This window comes from Silurus aristotelis (assembly GCF_946808225.1).
Source record: "Silurus aristotelis genome assembly, chromosome: 12".
Classification (NCBI taxonomy): Eukaryota; Metazoa; Chordata; class Actinopteri; order Siluriformes; family Siluridae; genus Silurus; species Silurus aristotelis.
In genome coordinates, this window is record NC_139585.1 from 14,505,970 (window position 1) to 14,530,034 (window position 24,065).

The 24,065-nt window shown below is 36.1% G+C and overlaps 1 protein-coding gene across 1 annotated transcript in view; it reads right to left on the bottom strand.

Moving 5' to 3' along the window:
- LOC310734919 (dynein axonemal heavy chain 17-like) overlaps positions 1-24,065 on the bottom strand; it is a 35,710-nt gene that overhangs the window by 5,678 nt on the left and 5,967 nt on the right. Inside the window, exons 5-70 of the mRNA XM_083557399.1 lie at positions 23,935-24,020; positions 23,717-23,842; positions 23,470-23,622; positions 23,273-23,359; positions 22,947-23,114; positions 22,378-22,494; positions 21,995-22,263; positions 21,699-21,894; positions 21,391-21,537; positions 21,185-21,293; positions 20,458-20,561; positions 20,233-20,373; positions 20,003-20,146; positions 19,734-19,916; positions 19,389-19,643; positions 19,109-19,278; positions 18,694-18,916; positions 18,454-18,570; positions 18,283-18,369; positions 17,400-17,552; positions 17,049-17,297; positions 16,817-16,939; positions 16,325-16,672; positions 15,963-16,054; positions 15,716-15,842; positions 15,481-15,633; positions 15,242-15,367; positions 15,026-15,133; positions 14,514-14,645; positions 14,217-14,377; positions 13,962-14,118; positions 13,778-13,882; positions 13,308-13,465; positions 13,047-13,185; positions 12,698-12,925; positions 12,168-12,305; positions 11,707-11,839; positions 11,456-11,583; positions 11,173-11,321; positions 10,752-11,034; positions 10,450-10,623; positions 10,152-10,359; positions 9,870-10,035; positions 9,630-9,732; positions 9,389-9,536; positions 9,205-9,296; positions 8,773-8,934; positions 8,488-8,652; positions 8,181-8,372; positions 7,697-7,963; positions 7,422-7,583; positions 7,095-7,328; positions 6,833-6,997; positions 6,660-6,755; positions 5,887-6,104; positions 5,565-5,772; positions 5,359-5,474; positions 5,049-5,241; positions 4,727-4,962; positions 3,695-3,817; positions 3,402-3,606; positions 1,048-1,212; positions 829-969; positions 577-747; positions 319-441; positions 10-203 (exon numbers count right to left, since the gene is read on the bottom strand). Coding sequence (XP_083413525.1) covers positions 10-203; positions 319-441; positions 577-747; positions 829-969; positions 1,048-1,212; positions 3,402-3,606; positions 3,695-3,817; positions 4,727-4,962; positions 5,049-5,241; positions 5,359-5,474; positions 5,565-5,772; positions 5,887-6,104; positions 6,660-6,755; positions 6,833-6,997; positions 7,095-7,328; positions 7,422-7,583; positions 7,697-7,963; positions 8,181-8,372; positions 8,488-8,652; positions 8,773-8,934; positions 9,205-9,296; positions 9,389-9,536; positions 9,630-9,732; positions 9,870-10,035; positions 10,152-10,359; positions 10,450-10,623; positions 10,752-11,034; positions 11,173-11,321; positions 11,456-11,583; positions 11,707-11,839; positions 12,168-12,305; positions 12,698-12,925; positions 13,047-13,185; positions 13,308-13,465; positions 13,778-13,882; positions 13,962-14,118; positions 14,217-14,377; positions 14,514-14,645; positions 15,026-15,133; positions 15,242-15,367; positions 15,481-15,633; positions 15,716-15,842; positions 15,963-16,054; positions 16,325-16,672; positions 16,817-16,939; positions 17,049-17,297; positions 17,400-17,552; positions 18,283-18,369; positions 18,454-18,570; positions 18,694-18,916; positions 19,109-19,278; positions 19,389-19,643; positions 19,734-19,916; positions 20,003-20,146; positions 20,233-20,373; positions 20,458-20,561; positions 21,185-21,293; positions 21,391-21,537; positions 21,699-21,894; positions 21,995-22,263; positions 22,378-22,494; positions 22,947-23,114; positions 23,273-23,359; positions 23,470-23,622; positions 23,717-23,842; positions 23,935-24,020 — 10,699 coding nt within the window. The remainder of the gene's footprint in view (positions 1-9; positions 204-318; positions 442-576; positions 748-828; positions 970-1,047; positions 1,213-3,401; positions 3,607-3,694; positions 3,818-4,726; positions 4,963-5,048; positions 5,242-5,358; positions 5,475-5,564; positions 5,773-5,886; positions 6,105-6,659; positions 6,756-6,832; positions 6,998-7,094; positions 7,329-7,421; positions 7,584-7,696; positions 7,964-8,180; positions 8,373-8,487; positions 8,653-8,772; positions 8,935-9,204; positions 9,297-9,388; positions 9,537-9,629; positions 9,733-9,869; positions 10,036-10,151; positions 10,360-10,449; positions 10,624-10,751; positions 11,035-11,172; positions 11,322-11,455; positions 11,584-11,706; positions 11,840-12,167; positions 12,306-12,697; positions 12,926-13,046; positions 13,186-13,307; positions 13,466-13,777; positions 13,883-13,961; positions 14,119-14,216; positions 14,378-14,513; positions 14,646-15,025; positions 15,134-15,241; positions 15,368-15,480; positions 15,634-15,715; positions 15,843-15,962; positions 16,055-16,324; positions 16,673-16,816; positions 16,940-17,048; positions 17,298-17,399; positions 17,553-18,282; positions 18,370-18,453; positions 18,571-18,693; positions 18,917-19,108; positions 19,279-19,388; positions 19,644-19,733; positions 19,917-20,002; positions 20,147-20,232; positions 20,374-20,457; positions 20,562-21,184; positions 21,294-21,390; positions 21,538-21,698; positions 21,895-21,994; positions 22,264-22,377; positions 22,495-22,946; positions 23,115-23,272; positions 23,360-23,469; positions 23,623-23,716; positions 23,843-23,934; positions 24,021-24,065) is intronic.

A 24,065-nucleotide genomic window follows, 5' to 3' on the forward strand; every position in this document is an offset into this window, starting at 1 on the left:
TTCATTCACCTGATAGCGTAACACATTCGGTCAGGTCTCATGCATCTCATCATACAGAGCTTCTGTATGGCAGTCTTTTTCTTCCAGTCTCGGGGGAAGAGCTCCTTCTCTGGAGCCTCAGACTCTACAAACTTCTTCCAGCTTGTGGCTAAGCTTTCTATATCGTTGTCTAGATCTTTAAAGTCATCCATTTCAGCCAAAGCCTATAACAAAGCAATTTATTTATAAACAAATCAAAGTGATAACAGTGGTATGAATAATCATCTTTAACTGGTTTGGTCTTTGCTAGTTGAAAAGAATCATGAACATTCTTCAAACCTTTATTCCACCCCATCCCTGGTTGGAGAGGAAATCAACAGGTGATACCAAGCCAGCTTTAAAAGGGAATCTTAGCAAGAAGTCCATTTCTGATGGGTTGATCTCCTTGTTTCTGGCCAGTATCTGAGATGATAAATGTTTATAGATTAGAAATGTCTATACCAAGATAAAGGACATTCTGAGACAGTTAGCTGATGTTCGGATAATTACAGGAATTATTAATTTTACTGCATAGAATAAATTGAATTATCCACATACTTGGAAAACAATCAGAGCAATGAATGTGAGTTTATCCTTCTCAAACAAGCAGCGGTTGGTATACATGAAGACGGAGTAAGTGATTTCATTGATAAGGTTCTCCACCCGCTGGTTCACATCTTCAGCTGGCTCACTTCGCATAATGGCTACCTCAAACACCTTTGTAAATGCCTGAAATATTGAAAAATTATCTATTTTTATTCAGTTCCTGTTCCAATTAATTATTCAGCCTTTTATGAGAGTAAACTTTACCTTTAGGGAGAACTGATAGATGGGGTTTATTTTATTAAGATCGCTGAGAATGAAGAACATCAAAGCTGCACGGATTGACACAGATCTATAGCTCTCTCTTGCCAGGTTGATCTTTTTTTCTGTTATCTTTGCTTCTAACACCTAGAGACAATTTTCAGCTGTGAGTATCTGCAGAACAAGTTTGTTATGCTTTATATGGCATCTTGAAACGTCTCTGACCTTTTGCTCAATCTCAGTTGCAGTTTTCTTGGTGGTCTCCAGGTTTTCCACTAGCGCTGTGTCACCAAGGAAGTTTCCTGAGGCAGCTGATATACGGGCAAGCAGGGAGTCCTCTAGCTCCTTCAGTGTAATCTTAAATGTATTTTGCTGTATGGTGAGATCTGCCTGAAAATTGGTAGATTGTCAAAAGGCTTTATTAGCTTTGTGCTTCATTTGTGCAATAAACAATAATTAGCAATAATGCAACACCAGCAACAGAAAAACAGACAAATATGAACAAAAAATATATACAGTATTCCTGACTTTTGTAATATTCTATCTAAGGTGTATATATATATATATATATACACACACACACACAGTGAGGAAAATAAGTATTTGAACAGCCTGCTATTTTGCAAGTTCTCCCACTTAGAAATCCTGGAGGGGTCTGAAATTTTCATCGTAGGTGCATGTCCACTGTGAGAAAAAATCCAGAAATCACAATGTATGATTTTTTTACTATTTATTTGTATGATACAGCTGCAAATAAGTATTTGAACACCTGAGAAAGTCAATGTTAATATTTGGTACAGTAGCCTTTGTTTGCAATTACAGAGGTCAAACGTTTCCTGTAGTTTTTCACCAGGTTTGCACACACTGCAGGAGGGATTTTGGCCCACTCCTCCACACAGATCTTCTCTAGATCAGTCAGGTTTCTGGCCTGTCGCTGAGAAACACGGAGTTTGAGCTCCCTCCAAAGATTCTCTATTGGGTTTAGGTCTGGAGACTGGCTAGGCCATGCCAGAACCTTGATATGCTTCTTACAGAGCCACTCCTTGGTTATCCTGGCTGTGTGCTTCGGGTCATTGTCATGTTGGAAGACCCAGCCTCGACCCATCTTCAATGCTCTAACTGAGGGAAGGAGGTTGTTCCCCAAAATCTCGCAATACAAGGCCCCGGTCATCCTCTCCTTAATACAGTGCAGTCGCCCTGTCCCATGTGCAGAAAAACACCCCCAAAGCATGATGCTACCACCCCCATGTTTCACAGTAGGGATGGTGTTCTTGGGATGGTACTCATCATTTTTCTTCCTCCAAACACGTTTAGTGGAATTATGACCCAAAAGTTCTATTTTGGTCTCATCTGACCACATGACTTTCTCCCATGACTTCTCTGGATCATCCAAATGGTCATTGGCAAACTTAAGACGTGCCTGGACATGTGCTGGTTTAAGCAGGGGAACCTTCCGTGCCATGCATGATTTCAAACCATGACGTCTTAGTGTATTACCAACAGTAACCTTGGAAACGGTGGTCCCAGCTCTTTTCAGGTCATTGACCAGCTCCTCCCGTGTAGTTCTGGGCTGATTTCTCACCTTTCATTGGGATCATTGAGACCCCACGAGGTGAGATCTTGCATGGAGCCCAGTCCAAGGGAGATTGACAGTCATGTTTAGCTTCTTCCATTTTCTAATGATGGCTCCAACAGTGGACCTTTTTTCACCAAGCTGCTTGGCATTTTCCCCGTAGCCCTTTCCAGCCTTGTGGAGGTGTACAATTTTGTCTCTAGTGTCTTTGGACAGCTCTTTGGTCTTGGCCATGTTAGTAGTTGGATTCTTATTGATTGTATGGGGTGGACAGGTGTCTTTATGCAGGTAAGGACCTCAAACAGGTGCATCTAATTTAGGATAATAAATGTAGTGGAGGTGGACATTTTAAAGGCAGACTAACAGGTCTTTGGGGGTCAGAATTCTAGCTGATAGACAGGTGTTCAAATACTTATTTGCAGCTGTATCATACTAATAAATAGTTTAAAAATCATATATTGTGATTTCTGTTTTTTTTTTAGATTATGTCTCTCACAGTGGACATGCACCTACGATGAAAATTTCAGACCCCTCCATGATTTCTAAGTGGGAGAACTTGCAAAATAGCAGTGTGTTCAAATACTTATTTTCCTCACTCTCTCTCTCTCTCTCTCTCTCTCTCTCTCTCTCTCTCTCTCTCTCTCTCTCTATATATATATATATATATATATATATATATATATATATATATATATATATATACACAGTGTATAAATATATAAATATTTCTATCTAAAGATTTCATAAAAGAGTTCATGTTTTGTTCATTTTGGCCTGCCCCAGCAAATGTACTTTATAATAAACCTTTACGTAAATGTGTTTATTTAATTTCTTTTATGGAAAGTAATGTGTACTGTGTGCTCCCATACAGCACAAATTCTACAGTTATACCACCTTTTAGACAAACATCTGTTTAATTTTTAGACACAATTAAAAAAATTTGACATACAAAAACATACTGAAAATATTTATGAGGTATAAACAAAAATAAAGAAATGCAGCTTACCTTAAGCTCTTCCAAGTCAGGTCTCTCTTTTGCAACAACAGCTGCTAACAGCTGGTCTTCCAGCCCATCACGTGTCACAAGGAAATTAATCAGAGTGCACTGAGCTTGTGTCTCTGGTTTATAGTGAGGATTGAAATGCTTCGTGTGAAGAATGAGTCGAAAGTTAGGGTGGTATTCTACCTCCTTGTCACCGATACATATATACCTGTTGATTCAAGTCAATTTAGAAAATTGGATTTTTGCTCAATTTAAGAAAGATTCTGAGTTCAACTGGTTGTAGTAAAATTACGTACTTTCCCTTCTTAATTGTATTCCTTCCAAGCAATGGGTCCAGCACAGGCTCTATATTCTCACTGATATTTTCAAGCAACAGTACATCTCCACAGGATACTGCATTCTCAATACTGTCAAGGTATCTGGATAAAGAAATAATAAAATGTATGTAGATGCTTTTAATCTCAATGTTGAGATTCTGTCATAGTTTTATATCATTACACTTTATTGTCAATACCAGGCCATTTCACACCTTTTGTCTCTAATATATTTGCTGAAATGTTTATACTATAGAAATCGGTTATATAGAGCATTGGTCCCCAACTACGGACCGAATTAATGTCGGACAATATTTTCATGGACTGGCCTTTAAAGGTGTGGCTGATAAATACAACAAAATAAAATGATACGAAAGGCATAAAAACGGTAAAAAAAATGGTATTTTCTAAGTATAATAAAAAACGTGAATCCACTGTGGGTTTTTTTGTTCATTTTGCTAGCTTCCGTTTTTAAATTTAGCGGTACTGTATTATGTGTTAGTGGCCAGAGCTGCCCCTTTAAGAAGGTAGCGGATGGAGGTAAGACATGTGACTGAGGCAAGTATCTTGACATGCATCAAGAGTGAGTCATAGACAGAGGAAGTTGAGAGAATCCGGTAATTTTTCAAAATAAAACATTGTTCAGAATCAAACAATAAATAAAATGAAAATAATGTAAGTTATGTATTCTTTCTGTGCGGTCTGATAATAATTGACCCATGGACCGGTCCGGGTCCACGGCCTGGGGGTTGGGGACCACTGATATAGAGTAATTGCCTTTCATTTTTTCTTAAAGACTGCTGCTTGTATGTTCTTTTCCTGTCTATGCTGCATTGCATGTATTTTTCTTTTCCATTTTTCCACTTCCTATTGTGGATGGAATAATGATAAAGTGAGAAACTTTAGAGAAAAAAATACTGCGGTTTGGAAGAGTGTTGTTTAAATGAAACTAATTGCTATTTACATGTGAAGGTGCTGTCAAAATTCAGCAGCCGATCAGACCACCAGACTTACCCTCTCTGACCCAGACGGATGACTTTAAGGTCGTCTCCATATTTGTTCTTTATCCATTTGATGCCGCGGAGCTGTGCATCCACGATCAATGGCCAGCGCTCAGTGTTGCAGAGGATGGTGGCATTTTCAACAGACATGCGGTCACTAGGCAGACCTTGGTTGCTCCAAGCTGCTATTGCTGCATCGTCTGTAAGGAGGGTCAGGCAATCTAGACCCTCTGTGATGGGAATGGGGTCCTGAGATAGAAATTATAGAATAAAATTTGTTAGATATTTGATGAATTAGATTGTTAGACATTAAAACATTTAAATGTATAAAGCACCTTAAGTTCCTTAAGATAAGGAAGCCAATATTTGTCCATGAGTTCGCTGCGATATTTCTTTGTGAAATATCCAACATATGACACAAAAGCTGAAATCAGCATGACATCGCCACAGAGTGTTTTCTCCTGACTGTTCAACTGGGCTACTAATTCTGACCAGCGGATCTTCTCAGATGATAAACCTCCAACAAGTCTAGAAAGAATCATTATTTATTATAAAATCATAGATTCAACGTAGGCTTGATGTGCACTGAACAAATTACAATACCTATTCCAATTATAATAATTTATATTTACATAAATATGTTACCTGTTGGCAAGGGAAATAGTCTTATTAGTAGCATCAGCTTCCTCCTGACACTTCTGTTTGTCTTCTTTTGCTTTCTCGACTTCAGCTGTCAATTTGGCCAAATTTGCATTCAGTTCCTGAAAAAGTACCAAAAACTTGGTTCAATCTTTTGTGAATAGGGCTTTGTGTAATTATTCCAACTCTAGAGTTGTGAGTAAAAGTCTTACCGCAATTTTAGTTGTGATAACGGACAATTTGTCCCTGGCTGCAGCCAAGTCAGCATTGGCCTGCTCTAAGGCCATCCTTTTGGGCTTCACATCACAAAAGACTTCATAGAACTTTACAATATTGATACACCATGAGCAGAGTCCAGCAGCAGCTATTGACTTTGAACGAATAAATTCTGGCTCAAACTTGGGGTCATTCTTGAAGGGTCTTGGTAAAGAGAAGTGGAAAAAGGGATGATTAAAATTTTATAATCACAAAACATTTAAGAAACTGAAAGTACACAATAGATAGTACTACAATAAAAAAAGAAAAAACACTTACTCGAAAGCTTTGATACAGGTATCAGGTATTTTCTCCTTATTGTATTTGATCAGACTGTCCAGAAAAGAATCCACTTTTGCCATCATGTTTTTAGCTGCTTTCCAACTTTTGTCTTTGGGGATTTTGCCCCCAGGGGCAAGGAGGATCATCACACCTGCTGTGACATTAACCACAGCCTCCGGAGGTGAGCCAAATGACTTAAGTTCAGTTAAGTTGTTCTGCAGGACAACACAGCAACAGAAGAAAACAGCAGTGAATAAAAGAATGTTTATGCAAATTCATGTTACTGGCTAGAATAAACTTTCTGAAAGAGCTAAAGCGCTAGGTATATCTGCCTTGTACTTACATTTTGCTTACAATGCAATCACAATAAATATGGCACTGAGACATATATTTGTGTAATTAAAAATCATGAACTGGCATTGTACTGGCAGGCTAGTGGATGTTGCAGTAACACATGTATATCGGGTAATGCAATTCTTAGCCTGCTAGCCTCACACCAACAACTATTCTCTCAACTTTACCACTTAACGTAGACTAACGAGATAGATGTGTTAAATAAAGTGGCCAGTAAGAAAATATAGTACTTAAATACCCAGTGCTTGCCACATACATATTTATTGGTCATATGGAACCCTAATTTTATTACAAAATAATAATCCAATATAAAAACAGTCTAATGTCAAACACAAAACTAGCAAAGGTCAAAAACAGACACACTATTAACAGGAAATAGGCAAAACAATAAAAAAGTGAGGACAGGTGTGATATACCTTATTCAGTGTGTTCAAAGCCTCTTGTGCAGCTAGAAGAGCAGGCTCAGCTTTGGCTAGGTCCTCTTCACAAGACTTTTGCTTCTCCCCTACGTTCTACAAATAATTTTAAAACGCAATAAATATGTTTTCCAGGTTATTGGGTTTGAGAAAGTTATAGGGCACAGTTTTACCTTTGCAATGACTTGAACTTTCAGCTCCTCCTCATCAGCAATGGCTTTCTCCTGGGATACCTTCTCTGTTTCTGTTGTTACAACTTGAATAAGCTTAGCAGCATCTTCATTCTTCTGTTTAAGCTCTACTTTTTGAACTGCCAGTTTATCATTCAGGTCATCTACCTGGTATGTTAATACATAAATATATATAAATTAATGTATGTCCATTTAAAAAAAACAGATGTAAAAAAGATTTTTAGCACAAGTAGATATTTCTAACCTGAGCAGAGGTATTCTCCAATTTGTCCAATCCCTGCACAAGTCGTTCCTTTTTTGACAGCAGTTCTGACCTTTTTGCATTAAGCAGATTTTGATAGAGCTTAATCTGCTCCAGAAAGGTTTTTGGGGTGGTGTAATTATAGCGGCGGTCAGACAGGAGGTAGCTTTTTGACATGTCATTCACTGACTTGTGAACATAGGCCATAAACAGACTTAAAGAGTCTTTGATTTCAGGCTAAAAAAACAGCATGTTGTTATTAGTTAAACACAGAAAATATTTGCAGTGAATTATATAGAAAGAAAGAAAAAAACTTTTTTTGACATTTACCGTAATGCCTTCTGTCTTAGACAGGAAGCGAGCACTGACAGACACCAAAGCTTCTTTTGGCCACTCGTGGAACCAGTCAATAGATGTACAGGTAACTACAGCAGGGAATTTGCGAGCTCGAGCTCTTAAAGTTGAGCCCACTGGAGAAAAGCACAAAATCACCTGCAGGAGAATAAACAGAAAATACTTTAAATTGAGAATTCAATTTTAGGCCTTGACTTCCCTTTTTATACAACATGGATCATGTATTTATTTATTTATTCTGTAGTTGTCACCTTCAACTGTCTTCTAACTCTGTCAATGAAGAATTTCCAGCAGTTATCTCGTGTGTCTGGCAGGCCAGTGTCTTTCATCTCATTCCTCATAGCAGCTATGATGTTTTCGACCTCATCATTCTGGAACAGGCCAGGGATTTCCCCTGAAGCCAGCAGGTCATTAATAAGCACCAGGAACACCTCCTCTGCCACCTGCGAGTCTGTCATCAAGAACACTGTGCCTATGTTCTTCACGCCAGCCTTAATATACTGAGCATTTAGGTCCAACTGTAGATTACATAATGAAAATGAGCCTGTTACTGTAGTATGGACAATAATTTAAAATAAACTTTTCTGAAAGTTAATTTCTTATCAATGTCCTAGCATAGTATTTTTAGCACAGTCTTCATAAGCCTTGCATGGTGTTTTATTTTTAAAATGCAAAATACTTCAAATTCTTTTAAATTAACTAATAATCAGAACAATGACATGAATCAATAGATACCTTTAGGTCAGAAATCCCATATCCCTTCCTAAGAGTAATTTGAAACACCTCAAAATTACTGATGCTAGCTGCCAAACGAGACAATGACTGCTTTCCACTTCCCCCTACCCCCACTAACAGTGCATTGCCTCTGGGATTCTCCAGTATACGGTTAATCCTGCAAATATGGGACATGGCATCCTCAAAGAGAACCTAAAAAAAAGAAAGAAAAACCTTTAAATGTGAATTGTTCCTTCTACCAATGATTACTTGAAACCCTAAAATGTCTAACTAATTAGCTCACTAATAAAGATTTTCTGTTACTTACCAGATCCATGGCTGCATTCACTTCATTGTAACTTTCAAGGGCTTCAGTCAAAAGTTTATTCAGTGCTGTCCAGCTTGGTATGGGAAAATATTGTGGATCTCCAATTCCTTGTGCAAAGTGGCAGTAGATATTTGGCTTCTCCATAAGCTTTCCTGAATCAATTTCCTTTGAAGCAGAGCAAGCAGATTTAAATAAGCATACAGAGGATCAATATACAGTCTGGCTTTTAGTCTATAGCCTTCATAGCCTTCCAAACTAATGCCATACACACCATGCTATGCCTACCTCAAAGCAAGATTTGCAAACGTCTTCCTGAATCTTCTCGAAGAGTTCGATGTCGGGTACATCTGTTAACCTGTCTCTATAGACTCGGTTGCATTCATGCATCCAGATTCTGATTAGATCGAAAGTATCTTTCACACACTCTGGAGTGGAGAACAATAAACCCTGCAGCCAGACATGTGATTATTAATGGTTGAAAGACATCAGCATTATTTATAAAACCTGTAAATGCAGAGTTGGTGTTAAATACTTCTAATACAGTTAAATGATGATTATCTTACAAGTGGTGGCAGGATGTAGGTCATGGGTTAAAATTTAACCATTTCCTGTCACTGTTTTTAATGCTGTCCTTGGAAATCATTTATCAAGCAAGCGATTAAAATAATATTGAGAATTACATGAGAATGATTGTAGGAATTCATTAAAATTTTGTACCTGGAAGATGTTGGACAGATCTCTAAGATTGAAGACGTAATGAAATTTGACAGCCGTTGGAAGAAAAGATGCTGTTATCTTGTGATGAAACTCTGTTAAAGATGGAATTGCATATTCAGTCAATTTTTCTTTACATTTTATTCTATTTAAAACTCAGTAAGTGGACAAACGAAAGCAAACTTACTAAGAGCTGAATTAACAAATTTTGAGCAGAAACTAGCTAGTTCAGGAGAGAAGCCTTTCATATCCAGATGTTGTGAAAACATGCTGTTGTAGATGCTGAACAGGGCATCTTGGCCAGGGAAGCTCACAGCAAACACACAAAAGTGCCTCTATGAAATACAATGACAAATAAACGACCAAAAGATAAAGTACAGAAAAAAAAGTGAGTATTTAAAAAAAAAGATTTAGTCCTCCAAGCTTACCTGTAGTCGGGAATCAATAGTGAAACTGCCTGCAGTGGGGTTCATGCAAGCCACATACTGGCAGTGGTGGATGTCTTTCAGTGTCAGTTTTTGTCTGTCATACCTACAGAAAATGAGAAAACCGAAAATAAGGTAACAATTCATTTGCAAGTTTTCAGATAGGAGGTATATGTGTTTACACTCCCCTCTCTAAGTATGTTATACCACTATACAAGTTATAAGAAAATACACAAGAATTACCAGTGGCCGTGATCCATGTGTTGACGGATGAGCGTGTGTGCGGCAACAGTGAAGTATTTGTCAACCTCAGGCATGTTCATATCATCTATGAAGTAGATCAGTCTTTTGTTTCCTGGGGGACCGTAGTTACGACCTGCTTTCTTCTCCAAAGGCTTCTCCAAAATGGCTGTTAAATATTATATTGAATATAATGAAATTAAGATTTACTAAATCTATTTACTATTTACTTTGAATTAAACAACAGTGACAATAAATCAAATGATTGATTAGAGGCTTGCACACCTTGAAGCATTGCAGAAGTAGTGTAGAAGTTAAAAGGCACAGACTGAATCATATAGTTATCTGTGTTAAGGCTACGCAGTTTGTCTCCCATGATCACAGACTTTCCACTGCCAGCATTTCCTACCAACATTACTGGCCTTTTTCTCCCTATTAGCTCATCCAGGAAATAACGTATACGAATGGTCTCAGCAGTGTGAACCAAGGAAGCCTAAGTGAGGCACAAAAAAATATTACTTATTACATTATTTTGTCTATTGTGGGTAAGTAGACTCAGAAACCATAAAAAAAAATCATTAACCTGCAGAGGAATATCTGGATCCAGAGTGAATGTAGGTACTTTTTTTGTCCATAAAATGAACTGTTTTGAGTCTGTGTCAATAAAATAGTCAAACACTGTGCCCTCTGATGGAAACTTGATGGTCTTGAATTCACTTATCCACCATTTGCTGAATTCCACACGGTAATCAATTAGCTAAACAAAAGAAAAGGTGTATCACTTTTAGTACATTTCAAAGACATATAAATACAAAAAAAACACAAATAAATAATAAGATCTCTTGAACAAAAAGCACAGGCACTGATCTGAATGGGATATCGCACCTGATCCTGAAACATGGAACTTCCAAAAGCCCACACACAAGCAAAAACCAAGTAAAGCTCATATAGTTCTTTAGTGGCGTCAGGTGGGATGTTTTCAGGAAGCAGAAGGCACTCCAGGAGGTACAGTAGTGTTTGAATGAGTGTTATCTCTGGGAGAGGGATTATTGTTTTTAAGCTGAATTTCAGCTTTTCCAGGCAAGGTGGCAGATACTTCTCAAACAAAGAAGGCAAATATGCTTTCTCTGACTGGACATCTCGTTTCTCGATCCAACTCGTCACAACTCTAAAAGATTGTTTTCACATTGGTTATTGCAGACATTTTGTACACACCATAATAAATATTTTAGGCTTCTGATTTCTGAATATTATTTGTAGTTTCGGTAAATTAATACAATCTAAAATGAATGCACTTCACACTTACGGAAACCAGCCCAGGTCAGCAGAGTTTATAAAGAGGATTCCAGCTCTAGATACTGTAGCAGGTGTAGCGGTTCGAAGATCTTTGATCTCAAAGACTAGTCGCATAGTGGGGTTTAATGGGATACGCTCATTACTAGCCAGAGTCAGCACCTGTATACACCAGATAAAGACAGAGGAAAGATAATGTTGAAAATTTATTAAGCAATATACAATCCTGTTTGCTACTATAAATGAATGCACAACAGTGGTACAGAGGCAATTTATGTGCGACATGTCATATATACCTTATTGTCATCCATAACAGTGTTAAGGGATTCAATCCACATGGGGTCAATATCACCATCCAACAAAATCCACTTAGGCCCATCATGAGTTATGTTAGCTAAATCCCTCATGACACATGAAAACAGACCTTTAAGAAAATAGGAAATAATAAGAACTAAACAACACTGTGCTATGAAAATAAGCAATAACACAAGATAAACAACAACAACATGATTAATCATTTTCATAATAAAAAATGTTTTTTATATACCATCTTTCCACTCTCGTGTAGCAGGGTTGATAATCCCAAAAAGCTCATCGCAAGTCACAGCTTTAGGATCTAAATCCACTACAACAGACTTCTTCTTCAAGTTTTGGTATGTTTTGGTCAAAGACCTCAAAACCTTTCATAAAAAAAATAAAAATTTAAAAATCTACTGTTATAACTGCATGTTCATTACACAATTAAATATGTAATAGTTAAAAACATAATTGAACAATTAAAACATACAATTTAGAACTAACAATTATAACTTATAATAATAGTTATACAATAATAATATAACTAATAATAATTAATACATTTTCTTTTTGTCATTTGAATATTTCATAAACATATCTAAAAACAATGACAAATGCAAAACATGAACTAACGTGCAGTTTACATTATATTAAAGTGTATTATTCTAAATTGTTATCCATTTGAGACACACAATATGGTATTGTATTTACCTTGGACTTTCCACACCCTGCACTGCCAATGATAAAGACTGAATGTCGGACAGTTAGTAGTTCCTCCAACTGAACCACCTTTAGCACAAAGTTGTCTTCTGCCTGAAGCTTGAGATCCAGTACAGACTTCTTCACCAACTAAGGACAAGAATAGAGGACTTGTAATTGTCTCTAAAACTTTTTGTTAAGTCACTAAACCATTAAAGCTCTAAACAACTGACAACTATTGACCAAGTCAAAAGGCTGGTAAATGTACATTGTCGTTCTTGCTTGAATGTAATATGTTCTTGCTTGAATGTAATTTGTCCAGCATACTTTACTTCCTTTATCTTTCCAGAACTACAATGTTAACAAACATTATGGCAGGCTTAATATCATTAACATTGCTTTAAGAACATAAATTATGCTCCAATTGATTATTACTTTATAAACTATTTTTTAAATGTAATAATTAACAAAAAGTTTTTTATCTGTAATATTTTAAAGTTATAAATCATGATTGTATATGAAACAGGGGTAATTCTAACAACCTTCTCAAATTCCATATTCCTCTTCCTAGGCACATCAAGTGCAGGGAAAAGATCTCCAATAAGTCCCATAAAGACTGGCTTGTCATCCAACACAATTTTGGGAATGTTGAAGTCTCTTAAGGCTCGCATTAACACTTGGTCTTCTGGCCTCCCTGGATCTCCTCTCTTTAAGGATCCAGCCACCACAAGCACTGACTTAATTGCACGCAGTCCCCAATCATAATGATCCTAAGAATCAGGAGAAACAGGAAAAATCCCAGTGAAGCAATTAAATACCTTAAGTGATGTATAAAATGCTAAATGATGGTAAAATTCTAATGAAACACACGCTAATAGTAAGTCATAATACCTGTTTAGAGAGCAATTCTTTACACAGACTATAAAGGGTGATAAATTTCCTGGCCAGGATTCTGGCTTCAGTAAATCCTTCTGCCACCAGCATAATCTCACAAATCAGTTCAAAATCAGGAACAACCATAGCACATGGCCTGTAGGAGTCGAACACAAGGATATAAAAATGGCAATGAGCATAGAATTTATAGAAAATATTATTTTCCTACAGAAGAAGCCACAGCTGTTTGTGTTACAGCAGAAAAAAAAAATCCTGTACCTAAAAAGGGCTTTGAGATTTTCTGGAAGTTCAGCACGGCCAGCATATCCAGGATTCATGGTGATGAAAACACCGACAGTTGGGATCAGTTTAATGATTTGGCCAAAAAAATCAATTGTGGTTTTTTTGCTCTGGATACCGGAGTGAATACACTTGACCTGAAATTTCATGCATAATAAAAGTGTGATGAATAAAAGTGCTTTGTTGTCTGCCTATTTTCACATTTCATAAAGTATTTCAATAATATTATTAACGAATTAGCAACAAATACAAACTGTCCTGTTCACACCATATTTTAAAAATATAGCTAACAACAACAACAAAATCTTATATCCCATATTAGCTTATTATTAGCCCTTATTATTATTAATACTGTACTGCAACAACAATAATAACTATTATCATTATACATGAATATAATTTGTATTATTATGTGTTAAAATATAAAAAAACTAACAAAAAAAACATACCTGTACTGCTATGACAGATAACACTTCCACAGATATCCGATTGAACTCATCAAAGCAGCCCCATGCTCCAGTCTGGGCCAAACCTTTGTAAATATCTCCACAAGACTATAAAACAAAACATTAATTTGTAACAATTGATTTAATGGCAATCCAAAAATGTGTATTGCATTTCCATTTCTCATACCTTGTAATCCATTTGTTCAGAGCAATTGAACACATAGACCATAATGCCCAAGGCTCTCCCCAAATCTTTGGTTGTCTCTGTCTTTCCTGTTCCAGCAGGGCCTGCAGGTGCCCCTCCCATAATGAGGTGGAGAGACTGGGTAAGTGTAATGTAGCACCTGTTCAAAAACATTTCTCATTTTTAAATATCATCCAAATGGAAAAAGTGAAAACACAGACTTTTTTTTTACATATTACGTTCAAAACGGAGACATACCTATCAGTCAGCGGTGTGATAACGAGTCGAGGTGTGTTTCCTAGATATTCATACGAGTATTGGAACTGTGCATCACATATGTTAGCATAGCAATGCTTTCTGATGTTATCCCAGCGATGCCTCAATTGTGACTGCCACATAAATGCTTGAATGTTGTCAATCTGGTTTTGAAAGAAGACAAAGCTTATGTTATATATTTTTTTATTAATATCTTTAATTGTGGTGCCTCATATTGCACATATTGTATAAAGACTGGCTTAGACAACTCAATACAAGACCTGTATGCAGTCCACTCACTTTGTTAGCAACCAGTTTAGCAACGACATCGCGAGCATGCACATCAATTGTACAGATAGTCATGATCTTCTGCCGATCTCCTTTAGTGAGCTCACCAATCAGCAGAGTGATCAGGGCATTTAGTTGTGAAACCTAGAAGAAAACAAATTACTTATAGTAATAAAGGCTTTGTAATTAATTTATTGAACAGTACAGCAAATAAATGCAATACTAAATAATTATAGCAACTGCATCTGAGTCAATTTAGTTTCCCAAAAGCCAATGCATTTACAGCAGACAAGGAGTTTTCCCCACTGTTTAATCTTCCGTTTCTGGACACTTCTATCTTATTCTTTGTTTGTTTATAGAATGTTTTTTAATCTCTTTTAAAAACAGTTGCATTGAATGTTATCAATATCAAAATGTTATCAATGATTTTGTTTAGTTTTTTGTCAAAAAATCTAATCTACAATAGTCTACAGACTTAGTCTTTTACACTATTAGACTATTTCTATTTCAATCCGACTACAAACCTGCTTCTTGAAGTACTCTTTCATGGAATTTTCATAGCCTTCTTCAAGTTTTGCTAAAGCCAGGCCCACCTCATTGGTCCACCATATCTGAGTGGTAGCTAATGCAATCTATACATGAAACAAAAATAATCTTGTCAAAATGCTATTTAATTTGTAATATCCAGACATTTGCATATACAGCAAAGTGGGAATAAAAAACAATAGATTTATATAAACCTGTGCAGGGTGGTCAAAGAGCCACTGTTCTCTGGACTTCTTTTCATAGCTTGTGACAGCGTCTTCAAATTTAACTCGCAATGTTTCCACCATTCTTTCCAACACTCTGTTTAACCATGTCTCTACCTGGAAGTAAACGTTTGTATAAACGATGCAGGTTATAATGTTATTATACAAATGGTATTTATTATATTATTCCTCAAATAACTACATTGGGGTATGTATTCAAAAGTATTTACCTGTCCTGAACAGTCACATTCCATATCAAAGTTTACATATTCGTTTTCATTACTGTACATCCCCAGGGCCTGTTTTAGAGGTTTTTCGTTTTCATCAAGTTGAAATTTCAAATTGGATATGCTGTCAAACAGTTTAGGCAAGTGTTTTGTGACCTATAAAAAGACAAAGAATACATTAAGCAACAAATGCAACATCATGCAACAACAAATTACAAATTTCTTATAAAATGCTCACCTCAACAGGATTGTTGCCAGTAGACAAAATATCCAGGAGATCCGCAGAGGACACAAAGTAAAATCGAGGAAAAGCAAGCCTTTTGACCTCTAAATATTCTACAAGTGCCTTCTCACATGTTGCCAACCTGATAAAGAGTTTAATTGGAAATTTTAGTTTTATCTGTTTTACAGAACATGACCAAAAATAGCAAAAATTATACGAAGGAAATGTTTATATTCATTATAATTCGTAAAAGTAAAGTCACCTAGCCTCTAAATGTTCCAGCTTCTCTGGAAGACCTTTCTTATTTGTACAGTCAAGCACGTGGGGAGTTTTGACGGCATCAGACATCAATTCCTTCACAAGAAAACAAGTCAAATGTATTGACAGCCAAATGTTGTTAACACAGTAAGCACCAGATAGAAATGACTACAGTAACTGATTTTTCCCAAATTTACAAATGGCAAGGATACAAATTCTATGTTCAATATTTATGTTCAAATGTTGCAATTGTCTATTTAAAAATTGGGGCTGAAAAATATGGAAATTAAATATGCTATATGATTTTTCTTTGACAGTTTAGACTAGTAGCATATCAGAGCACTGAAAAATTCAGCTTTTACATACCTTGAACTCAATGTCAATGCCTTTAAAACGTTCACAGTCTTCCGGTAACTGTGAACGGATGTCTTCAGAACCAATGAAAATAAATTCTAGGTAGGACCATGTATGTTGCACATGGAACCAGGTAGAGATGACTGAGTCTGCAATGGACAGTTTCTGCTGCCAACTTGATACCTCCTCCTGAAACTGGGCAATGTATTTGGAAGTCAAAAGTGTCTGCAGCTGCATCTGGTTGTCCTGTAAAGTCTCCATCAGCACTTCATTCTGCTTCAACAGCATAGTTCCTGTGCGACCATGAGGGTCATACTCAAACAGGAAATCTTTCCAGGTGTTGTCCAGCTCACGAAGGACCTACAAAAATAAAAAAAAATTAAGACAGTGTAAATTTGTTTATCACATTGCTTTCGCATAAGTGTGTGAAAACAAATCTCTACAGAACAAAAAGCAAGTTAACAACATGAGGTCATTTAATTCTATTACAATTATTTTTTTTACCTTTTCCATTGCCAGTTCTTTTACAGCTCTGTCAACAATTCTAACGACTTCATCCTCAACTGTATGTAGGTTCAGCTTCAATAGGTCTTCCAATGTAGTTTCCTCTGACATTTCGAAGCTCACCTACAGAAACAGTGAAGAGTCAATAATGAAATCGATAGAAAAAATAAATAAATAAATAAAAGATCTTTCAGAACACATGCCTGTATACAAACTGTTGAGTTTATATCACCTTGGCTGCTATCGTCAGTTGCTGCCAATGCCTGTCTCTGATGGCTGGACTCTGAAGGTCTCCCACTGCCCGCAAAGATGTTATCATGTTCTTCACCATGTTGTCCACGCCTGTGAATGCATCCCATGTCTTCATTTCTTTATCTAGACCCTTGAAGTCTTTTGCAAACTTCTTGCAGTCCCTGGCCATGTCATCCACATGTATATCTTTCCAGGGAGTTCTTCTCCAGGTATCTATATGTCCTACAACCTGTGGCATAAATTTCATTGTTGTTCATTGTAGAAATTTAAAGTCAATCTGTAAATACTTTATATTGGATGTGTGCTTTAGGGGAATTTGTGTGATTGCTACCAAGTGTATCATGTTCCATAGTTCCTTCAGCAAATCAATGTCTTTTTGACAGGCTTTTATCACTTTATCATCTGGGACATTCACTTCAAATAATTGTGCCATCTTCTGCAAGCTCTCTAGTTCAGTCTCAAATGAAGTGACAGTCTTTTGAGCCTGCAATAAAAAAACAAAACCTTTTAAATACTTGCAATAATTTTATTATATTACCCACATCGGTGTTCAGACCTCAGAATTAACTAAGAACTGATGTGCTACACAGTTGTTATGAAAGATTTGTACATATATAGTGATGTTGACCAAATACAAAGGTGTTGTATTAGGAGCTCTGGCTGACAAATTGATGTAGCCACAATATGTCACACTGGGATTTATAATTTGAGCTGTAAGTCCACTCTAGAAATGATGAAATGCCATTTTAAGAGAAATATTGAATGCATAAATACATATAGCATTATTAATAATATTAATCCAAAAAATATGTTCTTGTACAGAGATTAGTAGTAACTATAAAGTAGTAAGCTATGAGCATGATAGACAAGTGCTTATTCATTTTGTCCATTAAAATGCAGGCATTGTGTCTTTACAAGAAAATACACTGAATTATCATAATTATTTTGTTCTTTTATAACATATCAGTCGGCTAAATGTGCACTAAAAATATCCGACCTTAGTCTGAATTTTCTATGCCTTTTTCAATCTCTAACCCCTCTTTTCTAGAAAAGTCTTGCAACCTTATAACTTTAACTGACAACCAAATAATAGCATTTGCATAGAAATCTATATTAAATATGTGTAACATCTATATATTTCAGAAATACAGACTCTAGTGTGCAAACTTCTACATCAAATGTAGTTTGCAGTAAGAGAAGTTTAAAAATTGTACCGTATCAAGGGCTTTATGGGGATTCTTAAAAGCAAAGAGGAACACGGGCTGCTGTTTGAACTCCTCTCGAAACTCAAACTGCTTCATCTGTATTCAAATACAAACAGAAGTGTATTTGAGCTTAACCCAAAATAACAATACAAAAAGCTAGCAATGATTACTTTCATATACCTGAAATTGGTGGCACATGTCTTTAATTATATTGCCTTCCTGCTCTTGCAGTGGAAGAAGATTTTCTTTGACTTGAGCTGCAGTATTCTTCAGCTTATTCCAGTGCTCTGGTAAGTCCTACCAATGTAAAAAAAAATAAATAAAAAAAAAATAAAAATAAAAAATACAAGTGTATAAATTATATTTTATATGCTTAAGAATATAGCATTAATTAAAACCAAGTGAAAATGAATATCTTGCCTGTAATTGTGTATGGACTTCTTGAGGAAACTTCACATCATATTCTTTCAGGAATTCAATGGTGTCCTTCAGTGGTATAAACATGTTGTCAGTAGTCACCTGTCGGGTTTTTACTCTATATAGACGCTCCATTACCTCCACCAAACACTCACGGTCTCCCTCTACCACAATCTTAGTGAGGCCTTGCTTGACCATTGCAATAAAATCTTGCAGATCCCTCAGGCTAAAATTAAGAAAGGCAAAAGCTTTAACCATCAGCTCATTTTTTAACACATAATTATTTTTTATATTATATTTTTAACATGTATCTTATCTAATCTTATAATTAAGTTCACTCCAAAAACTGTTACCATTAATAGGTAAAGTGCTCTTACATAATTAAAGCTATAATTCATTTTTATGTGCTAAGCAGTACCTATTAGTGACATCATCAATAAGATTCTGTTTAAACATCCAACTCCATTTTCGGATGCTATCGAGAAGAGTCCCCTTAAATGGCCTGATGTCAATCTGAAGCCACTGCTGTAATAAATGTGTGCCCTTCAGTTCGTTCACTTCTGAGTAGAGGTGTTCATAGGTGTCAATCTAAAATCACAAATGTATCAGGTAAGTTATACAAAATATGCAAGTAGTGATCTCTGACATTTAGTATATGTCTCTGACATTTAGTATATAGCACGGCACACTGATATTACCGCATCTTTGAAATCGTTGAGTGTTGCTGGCTGTTTTGGGATATTCTCATGAAGATTGGCTTCGATGTCATCATGTTTGAACACTTTGCCATACATTAGGAACAGTTCCATGATCTGTTCTGGATCATCTTTCCAGAGATATGCATACTTATGTAAGCCCTCAAGATAATCCTGTGCCTCCTTCATTACATTCAACACTTGACTCATCAACTCTTTACGCATATCTGTAAGCTCAGGCCTTTCATCAAGTTCCACCTATACAAGAAACAGTTTTGATATGTGCACATAAAAAATAAGTATTTCTTATTTACACTAGCACATGTGCAATATCAGACATATATTTACCATGTAACTGAATGTCTTTGTCTTCGATATACGTGGGATAAGCGTGGCAGTTGTATAAATGTCATGAATAAGGTTTTCAACAATAGGGCGTAAGCCATCTGGAATCCCTTCACTCAGAGATGGAAGGAAGGCAGTATTTCCATCCTCCAGTGCTAAAGACACTTCAAATAAGGGATGCTTGGTCTGTTCAAAGAAAAAATAACTTTTAACAAACCATGCTAAAAGTCTGTTATGCTTATTAAGCCATGTGAATTCTTCAGCATTCCTACCTTTGCACACATATTGTTTACAAGAAAAACAAGGGACATATGGAGGACCTTGAACAATCCATCAAGGACTTTATCATCAATGTAGTCTGCATATTCTTTCCAAGATTCTGAACATTCATTTGCTCTAAAAATCTTTTTATTTTCCTGGAGAAAAAGAAAGGTCATATTAATGTACTTGTTTAAGACATAAATCTGATTTTAATTAAGTAGTAAATTTGATAAATAAGTACTTCTATCAAGGCGTGAATCTTCTCTCCAGATTCTTTTATGCTGTTATATTTGTTCTCGAGAGCAACATGTCTTCCTTCTAAATCAAGAAGTGACTCATCCTTGCCGTCTTTTCTTTCGAACATCTGAGTCACCAACCATTCCTATAAAGACATTGCAAAGTAGCTGTTGCATGAAGGGGATAATAAATTACTATACTATACAATAAATATACATTGCTCACTTACTTTCATGATGTCCTGTATTGTTATGACGTTAGATTTGGCCAAGTCAATCCTGCTCTGGACTTCAAGAATAGTATCTCTCATTTTCTCAATATACTCCCATACACCTGAATAAAACAACACCATATCTGGTTGGCAAAAACAATGCCTGCAAACACAGCAGTTCCTTTAATCCCACCTCAGAGTCCACTAGAGTTGCTTTTTAATACTGACTGTTAATATACAAGGTGGTATCAAAATGTTTCGAGTCAAGTTTTGTAACACACCAACAAAGGCTATTCTGGCCTTGTGGGCACTTTCGCCAAGCTCTCCTCACATGTAGTTTATCTGCTGGAAACAACATGATCTCGCTTGTGCCCCACCCTACTCGCTAGATTTGGCACTTCTTCCTGAAGATGATGATCCAGCTCAAAGGTCGCTGATTTGACTCCATTGCAGACACACAGCGCGAATAGCAGAAGGTGCTTGACACACTTAAAAAAAAAGATTTCCAGGACACAAGCACTGTACTGCTGTGCAGGGGACTATTTTGAAGGCAACAGTGTATATATGTACTAGGTAAGTAAAGTACATTCTTGTAAACGAGGCTAGTCTCGAAACTTTGTGATACCACCTTGTATAGTAAAATTATAAAGGCAATAATCATGTTTTTATGTATGATTTACTTTTACACTGAAAATAAAGCATATCTGCTATGCGTCCACTTATCCTCTCATTACATAACACCAACCTTCACTATTCCAGCAGAGGGAAGTTTCAGCGTATGCTAACTCTTCATCGATGTTCAGAAATTCTCCCCTTATAAGTGAAAATTCCACAGGTAGAAGTGCAGCCTTAACCTAAAAATCAGTAACCAGCAGTAAGCATAAATGCAATATATAATGTGTTTAGTAAGAGTGACAAAAATGATCAGAAAATGTCCTTTTTATCCAATACCTGATTGTACCCAGATGCAATGAGGACCAAATTGGCAACATATTTTCGGAATGTTTCATGCCTGGTAAAGATATCATGTGCACAAGGAGGGATATCTTCTTGACCTAGAATTTTGAGGTATTTGACCTCCCTCAGCACAGCCACAAGCTGAAAATTAAATAAAAAGTTATGAATCACTCAGATAGAGACCTTATTTAGGTGTGAAGCTGCAAATGTACTTTGTTTAACCTGACTGCTTCAGGTTTATATTTTCAATTAAAAAAAAAATGTATTTGCCATCATATTTAAAAATAAACAAGAACACAAACCTGCTTATCGAAATTAACTTGAAGTGCATTTGTTTCTTTCTTTCGTAGCAGTAATGGTTGGGCCAGGCTGACCTTGCATTCAAGATCTACTTTAGCATACCACTGTGCATAAACCCGATCATGGTAACCATGCAACAAGTCCATCATCTCATTGTGTTTTTGGCAGGCAAGTTTCATTTCCTCAGTGTCCATGTACCTAGAAGACAGTGTAATTGAGATAAAGATAAAAAAATTCCATTTAATATTCCAAATGTTCCAAAATCATTCAACCTGCAACCAAAATAAAGCATACATACCTGTGAAGAATTGTTTCAACACGCTTTGTCTGCATCTGCAATCGGCCTTCTAATTCTTGAACCCATTTCAGTTGTCCGGCAACAGGTGGCATATTCTTAGCAATAGGAGGGACACCTGGACATGTATCCAGTAATTCCATCTGAGCATCATAAATGAGCTTGATTCTATCGAGCTCTAAGCCAAACATTTCCAACAATTTATTGTACTTCGAGGAGATCAGCGAGTGAAGAAGAGGTCTCTCCAGAACAAAGCCAAACATTTCAAACAGCTGTTGATATAAAAGAGTATGTAAAATTAAATGTGAAAACACAAGAGATTTAAACTCAGTTCGATTCCCCTACACTACTGAATATGCCTTATTTAAATGTTTGATGAAACTGACCTTTGCAGCTGAGTCTGTTATTTCACAGCCATCAAATGCTTGACAAAAGATTGTCCCAAGTCTCTGCTCAAAGTCTGTAATGTGCCTCTGAAACCTTTTAAAGTCCTTTTCAAAGCCCTGCAACATTTAATAGCGTTCTCATATTTAACATCATTTGTCTATGTAAAGAATTAAGCACGATTAGCAGTGCAAGTTCATCAATGATGGGGTAGTGAGATGCTTTGCTCATTAATTTAATGTTGTTGAACATCTGAAAAACAACTTTGTTCCTGTAATCACATCCGTTATATATAACAGCTATCTTTTTTTCTTTGCGGTGGTTAAAAATAGATTTGTATTTAATTACATTGTTGACCCTTAAGGAACATCATTATAGCACAATGATTTGATCTTATTTAATAGATACTATATATAGTCATTAGTGTATTATTGATGATCTATGAATTTTGACTGTGAGAAGGGTTCAAACGCTAAAATCCCGCATTGCCATGACTTGTTATACTGTAAGAGCATATAGCTGTAGTACAACTGGTTACACGCTTCAGAATTCAACAAAAGTACATGCCTACCTTATCACTTGCATCTATTGGATCATAACTGCATTCAGGAAACATCTTTATAAGCTCAAGGAATTCCTCATAAAAGCAGAGAACTGCAGCTCCCAGAGCACCTCCTTTTATTCCTTGAAATGCAACTTTCTCTAATTTCCAAAGCTCTCCAGATGTTTTGTATACCTCCTGAAAAGTAAAGATGTTGTTAACTTGTGATTACTTAACCCGAAAATGTGCCTTTTATCAGATTGCTGTTTTGTAATTTGCTTAAAAATGTTTCTCTTTTAGTTTAAGAACAGCATATGAAGCAAAATAAATAATAAAATGAATAAAATAAACTCCACCTCAATTTTTTGCAGGCGCTCCAAAAACAAATTTAACCTTGAAAACACAAGATCTGAAGGGAAATCCCAGTTCTTTGTTCTCCCGTTCTGAAAATAATGCATAACAGTATTACTGAGCATGCTTGTTTGAGAATTCTATACTAGTTAAAAAAAATAATAATTTATTAGAAATTTTTAATGATTTTTATCACATTTACCTTGAAGTTTTTGTACATATCCAGTTTGCACTGCTCATAGCTTCCTCTAAGTGTAACTACAGTCACAATGCTAATTCTGATTTGTTCAGCTGCTTCATCAATTTCTCCATCTAGACCTTTCATTACTTTGTCCGGATCTAAGAAGTTTCTTGTCTATGAAACCACATACAAATTATTATTATTAAAAACATATTATGCACAGTATTGTGTCATAATAACTACAAATTTGTAAAATCCATATTTATACCATAACAATGAACAAATTGCAGATTTCCTGTAAGATGACTATGATCTTTTCAGGATAGCAGTAGTATTCTGAATTAGTCCAAACCAGAGCCACTGTGTGCATCAAGGTTTTACAGTATGAAGGCAACTAAGAAAAAAGCAAACGAAACAATATACAAATTAATATACAAACTTAATTATATCATGTAATTTCAGATGAGAAAAGTTTTTTTTCTTTACCAAAGAATACTCCAACTGTTCAATTTCATCGAGCATCTTCTGCAGTGGCTTAAGGTAAATGACTATATCCTGGGCTTCTTTTAAGCCTGTGGAATTAAAGTAAATTAGGCCTCATTCTAGTGTGACAGTAA